The 20,315-nt window shown below is 37.8% G+C and overlaps 1 protein-coding gene across 1 annotated transcript in view; it reads right to left on the reverse strand.

Annotated features, from left to right (window-relative positions):
- LOC106056435 (uncharacterized) overlaps window positions 1-19,180 on the reverse strand; it is a 107,058-nt gene extending 87,878 nt beyond the window's left edge. Inside the window, exons 1-2 of the mRNA XM_056033700.1 lie at window positions 18,731-19,180; window positions 2,715-2,987 (exon numbers count right to left, since the gene is read on the reverse strand). Of these exons, the coding sequence (XP_055889675.1) occupies window positions 2,715-2,799 (85 nt within the window). The 5' untranslated portion in view covers window positions 2,800-2,987; window positions 18,731-19,180. The remainder of the gene's footprint in view (window positions 1-2,714; window positions 2,988-18,730) is intronic.
- Window positions 19,181-20,315: the final 1,135 nt, after the last annotated feature.

Consider the following 20,315-nt stretch of genomic DNA (forward strand, 5'->3'; position numbering starts at 1 on the left):
ACTACCAAACTAATGAACTAAATTATCTCCTAACACACAGAGGTATTGTTTCTTCAGGTGCTTCTCACTTCCATGTTTTTAGAGATTAATATATTTTAGAACCAACCCTCGATCTAATGTCGGATAGCCTCTTGCTTTAAACTTGTTTAAACCTTAGGCCTCGATTTGCATTGAGGCATACATACATCGGATAGCCTCTTGCTTTAAACCTTAGGCCTCGATTTGCATTGAGGCATACATACATCAGATAACCTCTTGCTATAAACCTTAAGCCTTGATTTGCATTGAGGCATACATCAATCTGATAGCCTCTTGCTTTAAACCTTTTCTTCTCTCACGTGATATACTAGTTAAGGCAGGGGTTCTCAACCTGTGGTTCACGACCCCCTTGGGGGTCGATTGACGATTTGCCAGGGGTCGCCAAAGACCATCGAAAAAATGGATTGTGTTTGTCCATTCTTCTATTGCTGTACGTCGGGGGAGGGGGGTCGCGGTAGAGTGGGGGATTGTAAAATGGGGTCACCGAGCTTAAAAGGTTGAGAACCGCTGAGTTAAGGTCATAAAAGGAGTGTAAACTTTAAATGTTTTTTATATTCTAAGAATAGATTAAATATGTAGGGAATGTAATTGGTTTCCAGTACCGTAAAGTCGTAGAAATGTCTACCTCTAAATTGAGCTTGTTAATGTATACAAAAGAAAAGGGAGACAAACTTATGTCAGATTCTATTAATTAATTAGTTTTAAGCTTCATGTTAAGTCTACTTTTTCAAATGTATTATTGAACTTAGATCACAATGTGTACATAGCTTGTGCAAACATTTTTCATTATTTCAATTGAGGATTCAAAATATTTTTTTTTATTTTTAAAGAGGAATTTAGTCCCTTCACCTAAACAAGTATATACAGCACACTTTAGTCCTTTGCCCTTTGTTGCTACCATCGCAGAGACATTGTACAGTAGCAAAGTTCAATAACATTGTTCTGGCTTTGAGTTAAATATAAATGTCATAGCCTCTTACATTTTCAAAGCTTGCTATGGCGGAGACAAAATACTAACTTATTCAAATTTAATATGTTAACAACTCTAGCCTCGTTATGATATCGTGGCACACATAAATACCATTGTCCCTCATTCACCACTACAGCCTCTTTCTGACATCGAGGCATACATAAATCTGATAGCTTCTAGCTATTTTTAGGTCACTTTGGCGTAGACTAAACATAATATGTTCTTACAATTTAATATGTTTTGAGCTACAGCCTCGATCTGATATCGAGGCACACATATATCTGATACCCACGTCCTTATCAATATTTTACATCATTATAGCGTAAGCGCGGATCATGCAAATGAAATATCAATTATCAGACACGTGAACAAAAATGTTCGAAATGTCAACATCTCAAGTTAAAGTTGGATCACATTACACTCAAAACAAGACTAGGTTCTTTAGTTCACAAATTAGCAGTCCAGGGAAAAAAAAAAATTCAGCAAAAAAAAACAATACTAGGCAGACATTTTAATGGCGTGCTTGACAACAAAGAAGTATTCGAATCGACACTATCAATCCTGATAGCCAACAAAAAATGAAAAGTGACATATGGAAAGGCAAGTGTCATCGTGGACAAAGGATTACAATATTCGTGTTAAAGGATTAGAAGAAGTCAAAATGATTAGAACAATGATTTAGTTTTTATCACATTGATAAGCTTGGAAGGTAAAAATGTAAATAAAAAAAAACTATCATGATAATCATCACACAGATACTCGCTTCCTTCTTTCTTCCCCCTTTTCAATTGGTCCAGATAAGTGATAGAATCATAGCGAATTGAGAACGCTAAAAGCATGAAATTGTGCTAAACGAAAATAATTAGTAAAAAATATTTCAAATTGCACAGATTTATTATTGTTAGTCTAGATTCTATAGCACATTCTGTCACATCCAAACTAATTGATACAATTACACTTAATATGAATATGTTTTTATATGTTTCAAAAGCTTATATCAACTGACTCTTTGTGTCTGTCTGTCTGTCCGATAAAACATTTACACGTTATTTCTTCTATCCACAGGATACGGAGATATATTAATGTTATTATTATTACATTGTTAATGTTCATATGTATTCAATGAATTGAAAATTACGAAGATATGACTCAATATGAACCTAGATTTACTGATATATGCTGTACGCGCGGTTATGCTTAGGGTTAGGGTTTACTGGGTGTTAGGTTTTGGAAAAAAAACGCCCAACCCCCCCCCCCCCACACACACACACTCAAAAGTTCTGGATCCGCTAGTGGATGCCACACACATATATCTCACAAAGAGGTCGCACGAACAGATGTCATATACATATTTCACACATACTGATTTTACACACAAAATATATGTCATAAAAAGATGTCACAATGAAGATGTCACACAAAGATCAGGCAGATGCCACACAGAGTATGTCTGCCTGGTCGTGAGGTATGCTCGGTGGATTGTCGTTCGGACTTCTCGTTGTCCTGGATTCATAAACTGCCCGCTGCCATCCCACGTCGTCCTGTAGTAGGTTTGAACTAGGAAGTAAATTATCTTCTACTCTGAAGGGACATCCGAACCATTTTGCAAAGATATCACACACAGAGATGTCAAACACAGAGATGTCACACACACATGCCAAACACAGATCTCAAACACAGATGTTAAAAGACCATAAATACTCACATGTGTATCCGGAGGCTGGGCTTGTGATAAGTGTCAAATAGATACAAGAAACAAGGGCTAAGTTGGCAGCAATAGTAAGTTCCATTGTAATCGTGGGCTGAATAGTCTCTAAAGAATAATGTATTCTGCTAGACAAAAGGCTTTTGCTTCTCTTAAATGCTCGTCTTCCAAATTTGTAACAAGTTTCTAATTCATAATCAGCATTTGCTTCTAACTTAATAAACTTGGGACCACTGTTGTTCTAGAAGTTTCTTTAGTAAATTTCTTTAATTTCTGTAAATAAAAAAAAAGACACCAATTTATTAGGTTTAATTCTTTGTTAAATAGCTTGATAGATTTTAGTCTTAACAGACAGGGCCGTAAAACATTGACACTTTTTAAGATGATACAAAGTTCCACCTTGACGATGTTAAGTTCATGTGTTTCTTTGGCCAATGGTTATCGAGTAGGGTGTCACGTGGCCAGCACAACGACCAACCGCCTTTACTTTGCCCCAACTAAAGTCAGGTACCCATAAGAGTTGTGCGAAATCGGGGGAAGCCTTAAAAATCCCGAAATTTCAAATCCCAGTCTTCATCGTGGTTCGAGCACAGGATCCCCAGGAAGCCAAGCACTTAACCACTCAGCCAGTATAATAGCATTTATATGTTCTGTTTTCTTTTGTGTGTGTGTGCGCGCGCGCGTGTGTGTGTGTGTGTTTTTAACGTGATTTAGATATTCCTTCATATTGAAATATAATTTCTTCTTATCCCAAACCTCATCAGAAAGGCGAGGAAGGGCGGTGGGCAGGGTTTTGACCCAGAACCATAAAACGACAGCCCAGAACGCATGCCACACCATCAGGCAGCCATACTCATAAGCAAGGACGCCTGGGCCGAATCCTGTTAGTGCTCCGATGCTATCCCTGGACCCTCAAAAACTTCTGACCACGTGACTAATGACGCCACATCTGATCGGTTCCATTGGTTTCCGAGATAAATTTTGTACGGCCATTAGGCCCGTAAGGTATGTGCCAGAAAAGTTCGTGGCCCCTAAAGCAAAAAGAAGATCATCACCACTGCTTCTAAGGAATTAAGTCACGTGACCCTCCAGAAAAAAAAAGGGAGAAAGTATCATACTTAATGGTAGCAGGGGCGGCCTTTGGGTGGGCTGCGAGTGGGACAACTGCCCCTTGTCCCGCGCCTGAGGGAGTGAAAACAACAATATAAATGCTCGGTGGTTGAAGCTTCAAACAACTGGTACAACTAAAACCTTGTAGGCGTATTCTATTTTTTTTAGTACCGAACTCTTATAAAAATAAATTTTAACTTTTATATAACATAAACTTGAACAGACTTCTTTTGATTCAACGAAACTGTACGTAAAATACAAAACTTTGACCATCGACACTAAAAGCGAATCAACATTTATAATTTGTTAATTTACAAAAAACAACAACAACTGGATATTACAAACTGAGGAGAAATAACATTAATTCTAAATGGAAACCAAATGTATTAATTATCAGAGCAATAGGCACATCCCCAGGGGCGTAGCTAGGAATTTTTCATCGTTTGGGGGCCCGGTGGCTCGACCTGTCTGAGGACCCAAACGATGGAGTAATATTTAATTATTAATGTAAAAAACACTCATTTGTGGGCCCCCTTCAAGTGAGATCCCTGGGGGATTTTCAAATTCTCCCCCTCCTTCCACACCCTAGCTACGCCACTGCTCATCCCTCCCAAAAAAAAAACTTGTACTTTTTATTTGGTGGTTTGATTTTGCTTGGTTTTCATCTGAGAAGCATATGGCCATATAGAACACGCAGCTTTTGATTTATTAATCTTCAACACTTTACTGTTAAAACTCAGTCAACAAAAACACTTATGACATCGGATGATGACGAAAATGCGAAAGATCTATTAGCTAACCAGGAGGTCCACCACATAAAACACAAACATGGCTACATGTCTACAGTGGCGTAGCTAGGAATTCGCCATCACTTGGGGGCCCGGGCGCTTGACCTCATGGGGGGGCCCCTTCATTTTGCGTAATATTTAAATTTAATGTAGAAAAAAAAACACATTTTGGCCCCCCCCCCTCAAGTGGCGGCTCGGAGAGATTTTCTAATTCTCCCCCCCCTCCCTCTCCCACCCTAGCTACGCCTCTGCATGTCTACATGTCTAGAAGTCAAAATAAAGTTTGTGAACCACTGCTCTAACTTAACAGTTGTAGTAATTTCACTGGCACTATAATACCGATGTTTTTTCTACCCGAAACGAAGCGCTTCGTATTTTATGTGTTCCCATCCTAACACGTCATCATTCTCTGCGCGTCATGTGACTATTTCCACTGTCACAAACAAAAGTACGCAATTCTATATTTCAATCACTGTAATCTGCTTCTATTACTAAACCTTTACAACTAATCCTCGGGAATTGAAAAGTTTCGTAAATGCAGATGTAGAATTAGTATTACAAGCTCTACACAACGGTTGGACGAGATATTGTTAAAAGATCTGTATAGACTAATATAGAGGTTTCAAAGCTGATGTTTTACACTTGATGGATCGATATTCGAGTGAGGACCATTAAGTGGCCCTAATTGATTGAATGGACACCGCGGCGTGTTCTTTGCATCGACTGCCAACTGTGTTTTATTTCCCTTGATTGTTCAAGTTGTAGGTTTGATGAAATGTTCTGGGTAGAGGACTATGTGAATAAATTTTATGTGTAGAGAAATAGGCTTGTAGAAGAGTTAAAAAAAAAACATTTTAAACAAAGGGCAATGTGGATTATAATTGCAGGTGATACCAATAATGTACGTAGGACCAGTGCTCGATTTACCTACAAACAGAATTGGCTATAAATTATTCCACCCCCCCCCCCAACACTCACACTTATTCAAAGCCCCCCCCCCCCCAATGGTTCTAAGAATATTTTCAATCCTTTTGAATAAAGAGCAAAGAAAAAAAAACATGTTGATTACAAGGGGGCCCCACATCTCATATAGTTAATAATCTTCTCAAATCTAAATATGGTCAATGGTAGGGCTATGAAAATGTGAGATTGCGCAAATTAGTGGAAAGCATGACTCTGGAATTAAGGTAGCGGAACTCTTCTACGCTTGAATGAATTATGAATTATTTTGTTTTGTCATTGTTTCTTTTACATGTTTCGGGTGTTCCTTCAGATTTAAAGATAATTATATCATAGCCCATAGACTCACTCATAATTGACATGTGAAAAGTTTATATCAAACTGTTTCTATTTAATGATTTGATTGCCGAAAGAGTGTTAGTGTCTGTTTGTCTTTGCTATCGGTGTCTTGTATCTTTTGCTATAGACCCCAGTGCTGCCATTAGTTTGTAAAAAAAAAACTTGTATAACCCGCTGATTATATGCGCGAAAAATACGGCAAACTATTTTAGGCTCGTATGGAAGGTTCTGATGTCGTCTTAAGTTTTAATTAATCTATCTTCTAGAAATACACCATCACACAAAAAAAGTTTTTATTTTACAACGTATGCCTTGACTCACATTACGCGACCCTTCTTAAATATTTGCTTTCTCAACTCTTCAAAGCTGAAAGTTATTGGTGCGTACCAAACCCCCCGCCCCCTCTCTCTGCTTCGCGTCTTACTTCTATTGTTTACTAGTCACTATTTATTTATTTACATATTTATTTCCTAAGCCATGAGTTAGACCAGACAGGGTTGAATGTATCACAAAAAATTGCCCCAGATTACGTCCAGTAATCTTCCAGCCATATAAACAAGGTCCTCAGAGCTCGCAAAGACCTTCCTTCAGGGAACAATACCAGGAATAAGTAGAAGTGGCAGACAGAGATAGCGATCGGAACAACATAAAAGAATGAATGCGCCAGTCATTGAATGAGATTAAATCTAAGGTAAAAGAGAGAGAGAGAGACAGTGAAACAATGAAATGGAGAAAGACGGTCGAAGAATCATGTGTGGTGCCCCAAGGGCTAAACAACCTAAGGGATAGTTTAATGGTGAAGGTGAATAGCTTCTGCGGTTGGGGTCAAAAATTCCCAAAAAAAAACATGGAGATGATCAGATTTTCAAATTTTAATCCACACAACGCTGGATGGCTGCCTGGGCGTGCGGTCTGCGTCCTCGACTGTTATTCGGTCCCCTCCATTATCCCGGGATAATATCCTACCCGCTTCCATCCCCCGGTCTTCCTGAGGGATGTTTAAACTAGCTAGGATGTAATAGCCTTTGAACTCTGAATATCCCTGACAAATAAGACAACCTTTTAAAAAACTGTAATGGATGCCTGACAATAGTTTTTTTTGAAAATATGGTTGGTCATTGTGCTGGCCACATGACGCTTTTATTTGCCATCAGTCATAAAAACACATGAACTTGCATCCTCTGCCCCCCCCCCTCCCCAGACAGCAAGGTCTGAAAAGGAATACTTAGGTTATTCTTAATTTACACAAGCTACTTATCATCTAATGACAATAAAGTGCTTTTTTAAAAGAATAAGTCGCTCTGAAAGTTACCCTATACCAAGCAAACAGGCAACGTGAAAAAATGTGCGGATTGAGTGACATCTTGTTAGGAACTCGGAAATCATGCTCGGGAAGACATATGTCTACATCAGATCGTCTGCCAAACCATGGGACACAGCTCTTGTCATTCCACACAAGTGTTGTGTTCTTTTGTAAGGCGCAAGAGGCTGTTTATACGAGTCCATTTCAGTTTCAATCATGCTTCGCTTTTAGAATACGTTAAGATTGCAAATTAAATAAGAAATATATGTTAAAAAAGTGTCAGTCATTTTTAATCAATTAATTTCCTAAAAAAAAAAATGTTTAATTTAAATTTCATTAAGTAGTACAATTTTAATAACAGTACTTCTACTATGATAGCACCCACAATGCTGTCACATGACATATCACTCTATCACTCGTTAATATCCTACAATCCTACCCTATATACTTTTTAAAAAAGTGTAATGTAGGAAAATAAACATAGACATTAAGAAGTTTTGATTACTGCCCAGTAACTTTTACTATTCATTGATTCGGAGACCCTGCTCTTGGGAGTGCTGATGGAGAGCTACTGTTTATCAGCTGTTTTGCTTTATTGGTTTCTGGTTTATTTAGTAAAAAAAAAAACAAGATATTGATTCATACACAAACTAAACTCTTTATGTACATATTTCCGTCTATAGGCTGCCTGGTCGTGAGGTATGCGCTCTGGACTGTCTCGATAAGCCCGTGTATCGAACCTTGCCACCCCAGTCATCCTGTGGGAGGCTGGTGTGAATGTATATTTTTTTTTTTCTAATTACAATGTTTTGTTTGGTGTAATGCACAAAATTTAAGACAAATTTACTTACGGATAATACAGATTATTATTATTTATTATTATTATTAATTAATATTATTATTATTACTGAATACAATACAACATTTGAACCGAGTCCGGTAATTCCCGCTGATGATGTGTTAAAAAAATGAAAGCCAAATTTAATTTTAAGATGATTATGTTATGAAATAATATTACAACCAAAACAGAGTTTTCATGGTGTGGCCAATTAGGTAATTTATTTTCCCAAAAAAAATATACATAAACAGTGAGATTTTTTTGTGAAAATCTTTAAAGCCGTTGTCTAAATACAGGTCGTCCACATAGGAAGAGATTGAAAGCTTATAGTAAAAATTTTAAAACACAAATTATAAGATTGATTACATTTGGGGCTGTGTTATGGAGTGTGTTTATGTGTGTGTGTTTCTATGGTGACGGTGAGAAGAAGTTAGCTATTGGTTGGTGGCTATGCAGAGTGAATGATGCAAGATAAGCGAAACTGTCGTAAACTGTCTTGGATACGCCAGACGAGTCCCAGAATGCCTGAGTGTAAAGACGTGTTCGTGTAGTGAGCTAGCTTTTATTTAAACTACTATTTTATATTATGACTAGGATCTACATTTATTTCATTTCTTCTCGAGTTGACTTTTTGTATGTTGTAATAGAAGTCATATATTATTTTGTTTACAAAGAAGATATTCCAGTTAATTTTAAGTTTTGTAAGTTAAGATATAATAGCCTACAGCAGCATAGTTGTCTACCAGCAGTTCGGCGTTACAAGCCAACGACTGTCAATAACATATGGTGTCAGAAATCAGGCTGAAATTCTTTGACTTTGTCTATAGTTAATGTTATTTCATCAGCAAACTTACTTTACACAGATTTAGATATATACACACACACACAGGGGCGTAGCTAGGAATGTTTCATCCTTTGGGGGCCCCTCCATTTTTGCGTAATTTTTAAATTTTAATGTAAAAAAACACTCATTTGGGGGCTTCCTTCATGTGGGGCCCAGGGGGATTTTCAATTTCTTCCCCTCTCCCCCCACCCCCATCCTAGCTACGCCACTGCACACACACGCACAAAACTGAAAAACACAGAACAGCGTCTTTAAAACACTTGCATCGATATGAACATAACCTTGACACTACCTTCTTCGTTCCCTTCCCTTGAAGAATGTGCATGTATTAAATCCATATTATAAGAGCCGCCTCCCCCCGCCCCACACACACACACTCTCTCTCACACACACACACACATGTCATCCGGACCACATGCTCGTCAGATCAGGTTTACGTATTGTCCTGACAATGTCCTGTAAGCACGCAAGAGACCTGTCTCCGAGTCTGGTCCCGAGAGTCTCCGAGTCTGGTCCCGAGAGTCTCCGAGTCTGGTCCCGAGAGTCTCCGAGTCTGGTCCCGAGAGTCTCCGAGTCTGGTCCCGAGAGTCTTCGAGCTGCACCCCCGTTGATTTCTCTCATATGACCGTGATGCCAGTAACACTTTTTCAAACGGACACGGAATTGTGTTTCCAGACAAAGGACGACAACACTAAAGGAGGACCCAAATAAAATGTAAACTTTAAAAGCTACTAAAAATAAAGTCCATGATCTATTGCAATACAATATAAGCTGTAAAGCTTCTACATAAAAAAAAAATATTCTATAATTCCTCTTATCAGCTTGCAAACTCTTCATGGGGCCAAAAACCAAGAAAAAAAAAAAAAAAAAGCAAAACCCTGGAACCTGGACACGGAACTCGAAAACGGCTTGAACGATTTTCCTTTGGGGGAAACAAAGCTAATAGGCCACAAGGGGAAAACTCTGGTTTTACCGTAAAAATTAGAAAAAAAAATTCTTCTTAAAATCAGATTTATTCTTGAGCATTAGACAATCTTTATCGTGAACACCCATTCGTCAGCTCCCATTCAAGCGTTAAGACTTAAACCAGGGGTTCTTAACCTGTGGGTCGCGACCCCTTTGGGGGTCGATTGTACCATTTGCCAGGGGTGGCCTAAGACCATCGAAAATATGGATTGTTATTGTCTACCCTACAATTCTGTATTTGTTTATGGGGGGGGGGGGTCGCGGCAGAGTGGGGGATTGTAAAGAAGGGGTCGCCGAGCTTAAAAGGTTGAGAACAGCTGACTTAGACGTTCGGGAAATATCTGCACACCGTCTTCGAAAGTCTGTACACACAGACAGACAGACAGACAGACAGACTGACTTGATAGAAGCTTTGTAAAACAAATAAACTACGTAGTTTGACTCTACGCACAAAGTTCAAATGCTAAGTTATTGATATCAACATCCGGTGTCATGCTGTAATAGCAGGTCTGACGGCTAAACAGCGGAAGTATTCGATACCCGAGTTCGCAGCAGACGACTAGAAATTACAAATGCGCGTTTAAACAAAAAAGGAAAACTCTAACAAAAATAGCTGCTATTATTACTTTTTAGCCTGGCATTAAGTAGTATAAACTAAAAGCTGAATAGTACTAAAAGATATGTTGAACTCAAAGAGTGGACGATGGCGCGATAGTAAAAGCTTTGCGTCGATTGCACTGTGCAGCAGAAGAGTCAATAGTTGCAGACCTGTGTACGCGATACCGGCAGGCGGAGATATTACAAGAAATGTTCACTTCTGATAGATAGTCAGATTCCAATTTTTATGAATTATAGCAACTTACGAGTTTCGTGATAAACTTCTCTTTTTTTTTTTGTTTCATTTTGCAAAGATTATATCGACTCGCACCGTCTGTCTGTCTGTCTGTCAGTCTGTCTGGTACAAAATTTTTTACACGTTTTTTCTCTCACTTCTCATTCTCGGAATAAGTTGAACCTTTACAGAATTCTTCATTGTCCATTATAAAACACGAATCAATAAAAATATTGAGCAATTAATCAATAACTTGTGTTAAATAATTTTGTTTGATCTAGAAAAAGATAATTAAATGTAAAAGTATTAAGATACATGTCAGTAAATGTGCAGATCTTTCCCTTATAAAATCATTTGCTCTTAAGGGGAAAAATGCTTTTTAGATTATGCTTGCTTTAACATCCGGTCTAGAATTTTTAAGCAATAATATACGGTAACTTAGAAAAAGAAGAGAAATCAATTTGGAGAAATGTTTGGAAGGGGGAGGGGGTAGTATAACATAGCCAAATGATAAAAAAGCATGTAAGGCACAATACGTAGAGGAAGACCAAGAAGAACGTGGCGCGCAGTGTACTAGATGTAGCCGAGAGAACAGGAAAGAGCCATTAAAAAACTAGCAAGAGACCGTGCGGAGTGAGGGTGTTTTTACTGAGGCCCTATGTTCCATGAGGAACGTGTTTTGACTGAGGCCCTATGTTCCACGAGGAACGTGTTTTGACTGAGGCCCTATGTTCCACGAGGAACGTGTTTTGACTGAGGCCCTATGTTCCATGAGGAACGTCTTTTCACTGAGGCCCTATGATCCATGAGGAACGTGTTTTGACTGAGGCCCTATGTTCCATGAGGAACGCAAAGGAAAGATGATGCAACAGATAAAATGATCTTAAAATCGGTCAACTAAACGTCATGTAGGTTATAATCGAAATCCACATTTGCCAGCTAATTAATTCAAATTACTAAAACTAATTAGTTCAAATGACTATGTGCTACAAATGAAAGATCTTAACAATGTGTACAATGCCGCATAGTGTATACACATTCTCAAACACCTTTTTAAAATTCACAACTTATCAAACACTTCCTGCCGCCAGAATAAATCACAAACATAGATACTATATTTGTAGTTATCAGTTAGAGACTAAAAAGTAAAGTAGCAATTAAACATAAAACTGAACCATTGCATATACAAAAACAAAACCAACTAAAAATACTCAGAAAAACACAAAGATAAAGGCACATTTCTTGTTCAATATGCTAGGGCAAATTCCTACAAATTCTTCCCAAGTGCCATAATGGGCAGAGTCTTCCCGAAAAACAAAGACTTAGCCGAGTATAAACCACTGATTAACATGCATGACTAGATTGACTCGTGAAACGCGCGGAACGTAATTATCTTTTGAAGTAACGAATGTAATTGATAAGACAAGAAGATAAGTTCTACACATTTCCAATGTATAAACATTTGTATAATCTCTTCCCTGGCTCTAGTACATACATCTATATATATATATATATATATATATATATATATATATATATATATATATATATATATATATAATTCTCTTCGTGGCTCATCAATGCAGGACACTACGATGAAAACGTCATGGAAAGATAACTTTTATTTCTGCAAGTCGGACTAGAGTTACCCGACGTAACTTTCGCGGTGACAGAGAGCGAGGCTCAGAAGAAAAGAACAGAGGGTGGGGGCGTATGCTACGCCGCGGGTCGGATCGTACTCCTTATTCCCATTTCATGCTTTCATGTATTCATAACACTGTTATATTGTTGAGTTCATCTTAAACTCGCCAGAAATAATTCCCTCATGATTATAAAACATTAAAACACGTTTGAGTCAGTTTCAGCACAAACATGACTTTTTAACAAATTTTTAAAAAAGTTTAATTGATTAAAAGGTCTTTCAAAACTCGTTAAATTCCCACGCGGCCTGTAATTCCCAAGGAAAGAGGACATGGACTATTTTATTTGTGTTTTACACTGTGTTTCAATATTTTAATCAGAGCAATCAATGTAGAAACCTCTTCAATCTTGATAGTTAACATTTCTGCACATGCCTCTGACCTAGATAAATTCCCTCCAACGTGTAGGACACGTTTGGTTTGGTAAAGCAATAACGATTGGGGGTTGAGCTAGCCACACGATGCAATCCAATCGTTAGCCATTCGCAAAGACAACATCAACAGCAAAAAACAAAACATTAATTTTACAGAAATTGAGCGGGGGGAAAAAGGCCATTATTAATTAAAATTTCACCACACTTGCCAATTAATAATGCACATTTAATAATACCCTTAACAGAATTAGGAAAACTCAGATCTAGAAGAAAAAAAAACAATAAAGGCAGCTCCGCCAAAAGCAGCATACTCCCATTATACAGTTGTATATTGCTTCAGCCTTTGACCATCGGAACGTCGTGTGAATGTCACTTTGATTAGGAAGTGCTTTAAGGCCAGTATATTGACTTTTAAGAATAATGACAATGTCTTCGATTTGAAAGATTAAGGATGCTATGCAGTGTTTCACATGACTACGAAGAATTAGCTGCGACCTGCATATTTTCTCGCATCTGGAGCAAAGCCGTTGACTTTTTATGTTTGGGTAAGATTTGTGAAAATCGAAAAAACACCAAAAAAAAAAAAAAAAAAAATAGTAGACCATAGAATTGGGGAAAAGGGGGGGGGGGGCACAGCTTGACAAAATATTTGCAAACAAAAAAAAAATGTTCTTTCGGTAGATTGAAAGATTTTCTCTGCCGACCGAAATGGTCGAGTTGACTTAAGTAGAAAAGAGACAATTCGATTATCGATAGATCTCCCACCCTCCCCCCTTTCTACTTTTCTACCTCTCCCAAAACAAGATTTAACGATGGTCTCCCCCCCCCCCCCCCGTTATTTACAAGCACGAACTTTTTTCAGAGATGAAACGCGCGAAACCAATATTACGTCATCGCTTCACGGACGAGAGTCTAGATTTAGTGCTCCGGCTAGTTGGCACATCGATGTATCAGGATATTCAGATGTATTTTATTTTCGATTAAACTACTAACATACCATTACAAAGTGTGGAACTATATAAATATGATTTCAAGTCAATTTATCATTACAAGTTGAGGGGGGGGATCTTTTCGGTGGTGTGGCCCGCGACAATAGTGTCGGAAATTAAAATGGCCCGCAAACCGAGTTAGGTGGTCATCACTGGTATAGGTCTGAACGAAGTATACAAATAACTTCGATATTGTGGTGCCCCCCCCCCCCCCCCCGCCCTTTATTCTTGATGGTGCTGTTATCAAAGACTGCGTTGCAGTGATCATCTGCTTAAAAGGTTAAGACCAAAAAACAAACTGTTTTATTTTACAGAGTAAAATACAATGCGGCCCACAAATTGTATGCCACGAGATGGGCGTCCAATCATACTTAACCTCAAAAGCATGGTGTAAATTTTAATAATGTACCGAAAGTGGTTAGTAAATAAATAGTTTATTAGATGATTTTGAAACTATCTGATAAGCGCTATTACTAAATGAATAAAGTATAACTCTTGGAATGGAAATCTCTTATTGTGAAAAATTCACATTTACATTCAAGACATCTGAAGCTCATTCATTAACGAACTCATTTATTATTAGTCACTTTCACTCCTCGCCATGTCCTCAGACATATGGACTTCAATTTACAAATACAAATCTTTATCCTTCATTATTTAACTGCCCATCCCACACGGTCGTGGTGGAGCGGTGGCCGAGAAGTTAAGCGCTTCCGAAACTAGGGTCCTGGGTTAATATCTCGCTGAAAAATAAGATTTTTAATTTCGTGATATTTAGGGCTCCCCTGAGTCCACCCAACTCTAACGGGTACCTGACTTTAGTTGAGGGAAAGTCCAGGCGGTTGGTCGTTGTGCTGGCCACGTGATTCCCTGTTCGTAAACCATTGGCTAAGAAAGATCGTAAGGAATATTTTTACTACATTTTTTTGTTTTCATTTTGAAATAAACGCATTTCTACACTTCCCAAGATAACAGTTAGTGTGCAGGACTTTGTTGCGGGGCCAATTCGAGATCAAGCGACAACTCCACCAAACTAATAAGAATTCGAATGTCGAATGTATGGACATCTCATCTCTAGGACTTGGACCGTTGTTGTTGGTCCCTTTATAGGTTCATCCGAATATATTCACACTTACGTCGATCTCTATAAGAAATAACGGCCTTAAGTTTCTCTTATTATCGTTTCGTGACGTCTACTAGAAGCACTATAGACGGATGAAGAATATTTACGGCAATGCTTTAGATTAGTTTTCAACTTACAAGTGTCAAAACTATGTATGACTATGTACCACGCTCAAAGTGTTGCTTTTAAAGTATAATATAAATCTTGAAGCTATTTACTGGCTTTCATGCGGCCCTTTCGGTGGGTCTACCAGCCCAATGGAGTACCGGTCCGCCGGGCATTTGCCCGAGTGCCCATATAGCCAGTCCGCCCCTGCCAACCAAACAGTGATTATTTCACCTATTTCCAACGTTCCTTAATATTTGAACATTTTTACTGGCTAACACGAATCTCTTGTGGGTCGAGAGGGGAGAGCGCCGGACAGGGTTTGATCTCGGGCTTTCATGAAAACAGTCCGAAGAATATACCACACCCATTGACAGTAAAGTGTTACAGATGTAATAGTCTAAGTCCCCTCTTCAGCATACGAAATGATACACAAATGTATAACGCTTCGATCCTAGCTCCTTTTGGTGTTACCTAGATCATTCCATAGATGGCCTGAACACTGACCTACATCGTCACAACCTGTGGGCAGTTTAGATCATTAGCTCGTTGCCTCGTCGTACAGACCTGTGATTGCCACGAGCTTTTTTTTTATAATTACCCACAGGTTGTGACGTTGCAGGTCAGTGTTGAGGCCTTCTAAAACGACTGGTCTCGGTATAACTCCAGCTTGCTACATATAATCGAAACATTGTTTCATACAATTTTAAGGACACATTTTTCAAGTAAAATCATTTCGAAGATAAGCTTAAAAGAAATGTGAACAATTAAAGAAAAAAAATCTAAAAACGAATAACTGGAGAGATAATGGACGACGAGTTTTCTAAGACGATGATAGCAAGGCTCTGCGATATGGCTATTACATCTTTAGCTCTGCCAATTAGGAGGGGAAAAAAAGCAGCACAAAAAAAAAAACGATAGACGTGACATTTTGAAAGCCACACTGGCAAACATGTCCTACAACAAGTCCTAAAGCAAGTCTTACAAAAAGTCCTGCACCTAGAGCCAACAGAGAGGACTTTTTGTGTGTGTGTGTGAGGATAATTCAATTTACAAGAAGAAAACTTTAGCCACGGGGAAAAAGAAAAAAAAAAACAGTAACAATTTTTTTCCCACTCTTTCTCGTGTTCAAACTTGGCCAGATTTTTTGTTCTCTTACCCATTTCAAGCCAAATTCGATTTGTAGGAATTTTTAATTCTATTACGTTTTCGCTCGACTAATCTCAACACTTTTGTCTTTTTTTTTTTTCTATCACACATGGTTTGTCTACAGAAACATATGTTCACATGTAGCTTAACTAAGACACACACTAAAACACTTACACACTGGCAATACGGCTCGCGATCTGGATTCATTATAGAATTTAATGCAGATACGAAACGAAACTATGAGAATATCTTTAAATATCTTATTTGTTTAGAGACTATTAAAAAAAAAAAAGAAGATAATTACGTATATCCGTATGTTAATCTAATCGTGTATGTTAATTAAATAATAAACTTTAATAAGTCACTGGGTTTATTTACTAATTCAAGCAGCCCATTCCATGCTCTAATGACGCCAAGAAATACTTATATACATCCGTCTCGCAATATTGAATTAGAAATGCGCCTTTATCTTTGTGTCTTTTTGGGTATTTTATTAGGTTGCGCATTTTTATTTGTAATGATAATATAGTATTTTATGTATTATTGTTACTTTATTTACTTAATATTCTTCTGACCGGAAGTTCCTCTAAGTTCGACTAAATCCGTTACCGGTGTGCCCGGTTTCTGGATCAAAGTTACAGAATCGCACACGAGCAGCTCCACCGTGTGGTGTGATTAAATTAGTTTAAATAACAAAATGATTCTAACTATTTATGACTTAACAATGGTTTTAACCATCTTGCATTAGAATATCAGAAGCACAAAATGCGTCTAATACCAATGTTCACTCCAAATAAAACCTGTCAAGAAAGTTAAATTGTGCCTCCATGTTGTCAACTAAATAACAACAAATACAACTAAAACTCCAAGTGTTATTTTGTTATTGAATGCACTAGCGTATACTTTCAAAAGGAGCAAATATATTCTGTAGCTTCCCATTTGTTCTTTAGTAGTTTGTAAGTTGCGCCAATGTCATAAAGTAAAAATCTAATGCTTCTTTCATATAGAGATAATTGTGTGCTTTTACCGGAAGCGCTCAGAAAATTAACAAGGATAGTGTAAGGATATATCAACGAAAGAAAAAGGTAGTGAGGTTAAAACCGGATAAGGTTAGGATATAGCCAGGATGTTGCTAGGATGTAGTCGGGATAGAGTGAGGACATAGCCAGTATATAGATCTGGCATGAATATAGCTAAGATATAGCCAGATTATGGCTATGTAGATAGCTGCCTGGTCGTGCGTTAGGCGCGCTACCTGTCGTTTTGGTCGTCTCAACGGTCCCGAGTTCATACCCTGCCCTCTGGCATTCCCGGTCGTCCTGCGAGAGGTTATGGCTAGGAAGTATATTAACTTCAACACTGAAGGAACATCCGAAACATGTCAAGCATTTTACAATATAGTGATAATATAGGAAATAGCCAGAATATAGGGAAAGTCGAGTGATCGAAGTAGCTTTAAAATAAAAAATCCATGAATGCAATATTTTTATATTTATTAATGAATCTAATTCCTTCAGTAATCAGACCTAAGCCACGATATTAGAAACTATAATAAAATTCTGTCGTTAGAAAAAAACTAACATAAGATAGACTTAACAGTAAAAATAATGTATAAAACAGTGAAACTTATCTTACAAATACAAAAAAAAAAAATTAACAAGGGTAAGACAATTACTAAAATCACTGAATTTAGAGGCACTTCAGGACAGTAGACTAAACCATGTATCAATAAAACATTAAACACTGAACCATAACTGAATACAAAACCACAACATAATACTAGTAATAGAATTCCCAGAAAGACAACACCTATTTTAAAACTTGAACAGATTGGTATAACTGAAATTTGTTCTATACAACAATAAATACCGCCGTCTGTTACAAATGACTTTACAGAGTTTAAATCTCTATTAAACGTTGACGTCCAGGCTAACACACGGATATACTTAGGACGTAATTATCTTCCCTTTCTTAGGAGCGTCAGTTATTCATAAGATAAGATAAACAGAAAACATTTCTTTACACATAGATCACTTCAGAAATTTAACTCCGTATCAATTTATAACCGAGCACATATTTTACCTATCGCCTAGGTTCATATGAATAATCAAATTAAGTACTAAAAATATCGCGCCATATGGATAAATCACGCACACAGTTATTACGATCTGATACTATATCTATACAAATATCAATTTTTTTTTCTTTAGTAAAATAAAACAAAGATATACAATTCACAATACACTTTCAAATAATGCGACCGTCTATAATAAATGATGATGAAACATGACGTTTTGGGTCAATATCCAAAAGACTCGCTAAGAAATACCTCGATTTGTATAAGCTGGGTCACTAAACTTTTTTTTTTCTTAAGTGTAACATGAAAACTCAAATGCCAATAGAAGCATGTTCAATTAAACCTGATTTCATCCTTTTAAGTCCCATCAAGCTAATTTAATACCGGCCGCTGTGGATCAGCGTCAAAGACAGCTAACTTATTAACAAGAGATAACTCAGATAGCAGACCAAGTGACAAGCTGACGACACAAACTCACATTACTGAACTGAAATGCACTAATGGCTAAGGCATACTCACGTTGTCCAGCTCTATCTCCCAGGCACTAGATGGTCTGTGCATTCGCTGTAACACCTACTCCTAATTTGGTCCACTGCCACCTATGGCGGGCTTTATTTATTAAGCCGCCGCCCCCAGGAAAAAAAAGAAATAAAAAGTAGGGGGGGGGGAGCTAAAATAAAAAGAGGGGGGGGGGGAAGGGGGGAGAAACAATAATTTGTTCAACTGTTATTCCACCACGTGAAAGATCGCTCGCCCCTGCGCCCCCCGTCGACCGACCCGTTAGTTGTGCTTCGTTCGGACAATCGTAGCTTTTGCTTTTACGCTGAAAAATCTACTACGTTAAATGTGCTTATCAATCGTTACATCAACTCAAAGAACTGTGTGGAAAAAAAAACAAACACCAACTTTCTAGATCTAGTAACAACATCTAAATATACTAGTTTGGGTGGTACATCTATTGCGCGTGTGACAAGTCGAAATAAAACAATGTACGTAAATGTATTAAGGTGTGACTGTTGTTACATGGGGGGGGGGGGGGATAATCGATCCCCCGCGTGGGTTGTGGTCGACGCCATGCTTAGTCACGTGAAACACGCATCATCCAATCGCAGTGGTCGTCAAGTAGCGTGGCTCGCTTCCCATTCCGTCAAGATTTCATGAGCAAACACATTTTTAAAAAAATGGAGAGAAAGAGAGAGAGAAAGAGAAAAGGAGGGGGAGTTGACAAAAAGGTTTTGGGAGGAAGAGAGGGAGAGAGGGTAAGATGGAGATAAAGAAAGAAACCTGAAGTACTTAAAGATGTCCATGAATTTCCTTACCATCTTTCTTTCTGCAGATGCCCAGGTAATACACCAAATTTGAAGGGCCAGCGAACGAGATATCTATAGAAAGAGTGCGTTATGTCCTTAAAAGATTTAGCATTGTGTTTGTCTGTTGTCAGTGTTGTTGACTTTCGCTGGGTTGTCCCGACAGTTTGGTGTCTATGAAACTCTGTCTATGTTGAGTCTATGTTGAGTCAGGTTATTTGTGTTTATTTTTTTTAGCTGACGCGTTCAACTGTAATTGCAAAATATAGGAAAAAAAACCTGGAAATCTGAAATTATTAAAATCTCCTGAATACTCATAAAAATATCCTGAAAAATAGACAAAATTGTCATTTTAGGGCGCCAATTCTATGCGAGATAAAAAAAAAGGGCATTTCAGCTTTCATTTAATAAAAATTTATTGGAAAGACGAATGTATTTTCTAATACAAAATCTTAATTTTGACATTATGCTTATCCCTACCTAGACTGGACCCCGCGCAATCCGTTTCGCATAGGGCCCAGCTATTGTTAGGGCCGGCCCTGGGCTACAATGGGGATTTTCAAACTAAATTTTCATCTCAGTAATCTGCGCTAAACAAAAACAGTTAGTTAAAATATTTCCAATCGCACACGTTTATTATTGTTAGTCTAGAATCTAGATCTATTTCAAATTAATTACACTTTTGATTCAAAATAGTTAAAATAATTACACTTAGGCCTAATTTTTAAAAATCCCTTTTCAGACTTTATGTTCTAATTGGGCCTACGGTTAACGAGGGTGTCATGTGGCCAGCACAA

Source organism: Biomphalaria glabrata, chromosome 6 (genome assembly GCF_947242115.1).
Source record: "Biomphalaria glabrata chromosome 6, xgBioGlab47.1, whole genome shotgun sequence".
In the NCBI taxonomy this organism is placed as follows: Eukaryota; Metazoa; Mollusca; class Gastropoda; family Planorbidae; genus Biomphalaria; species Biomphalaria glabrata.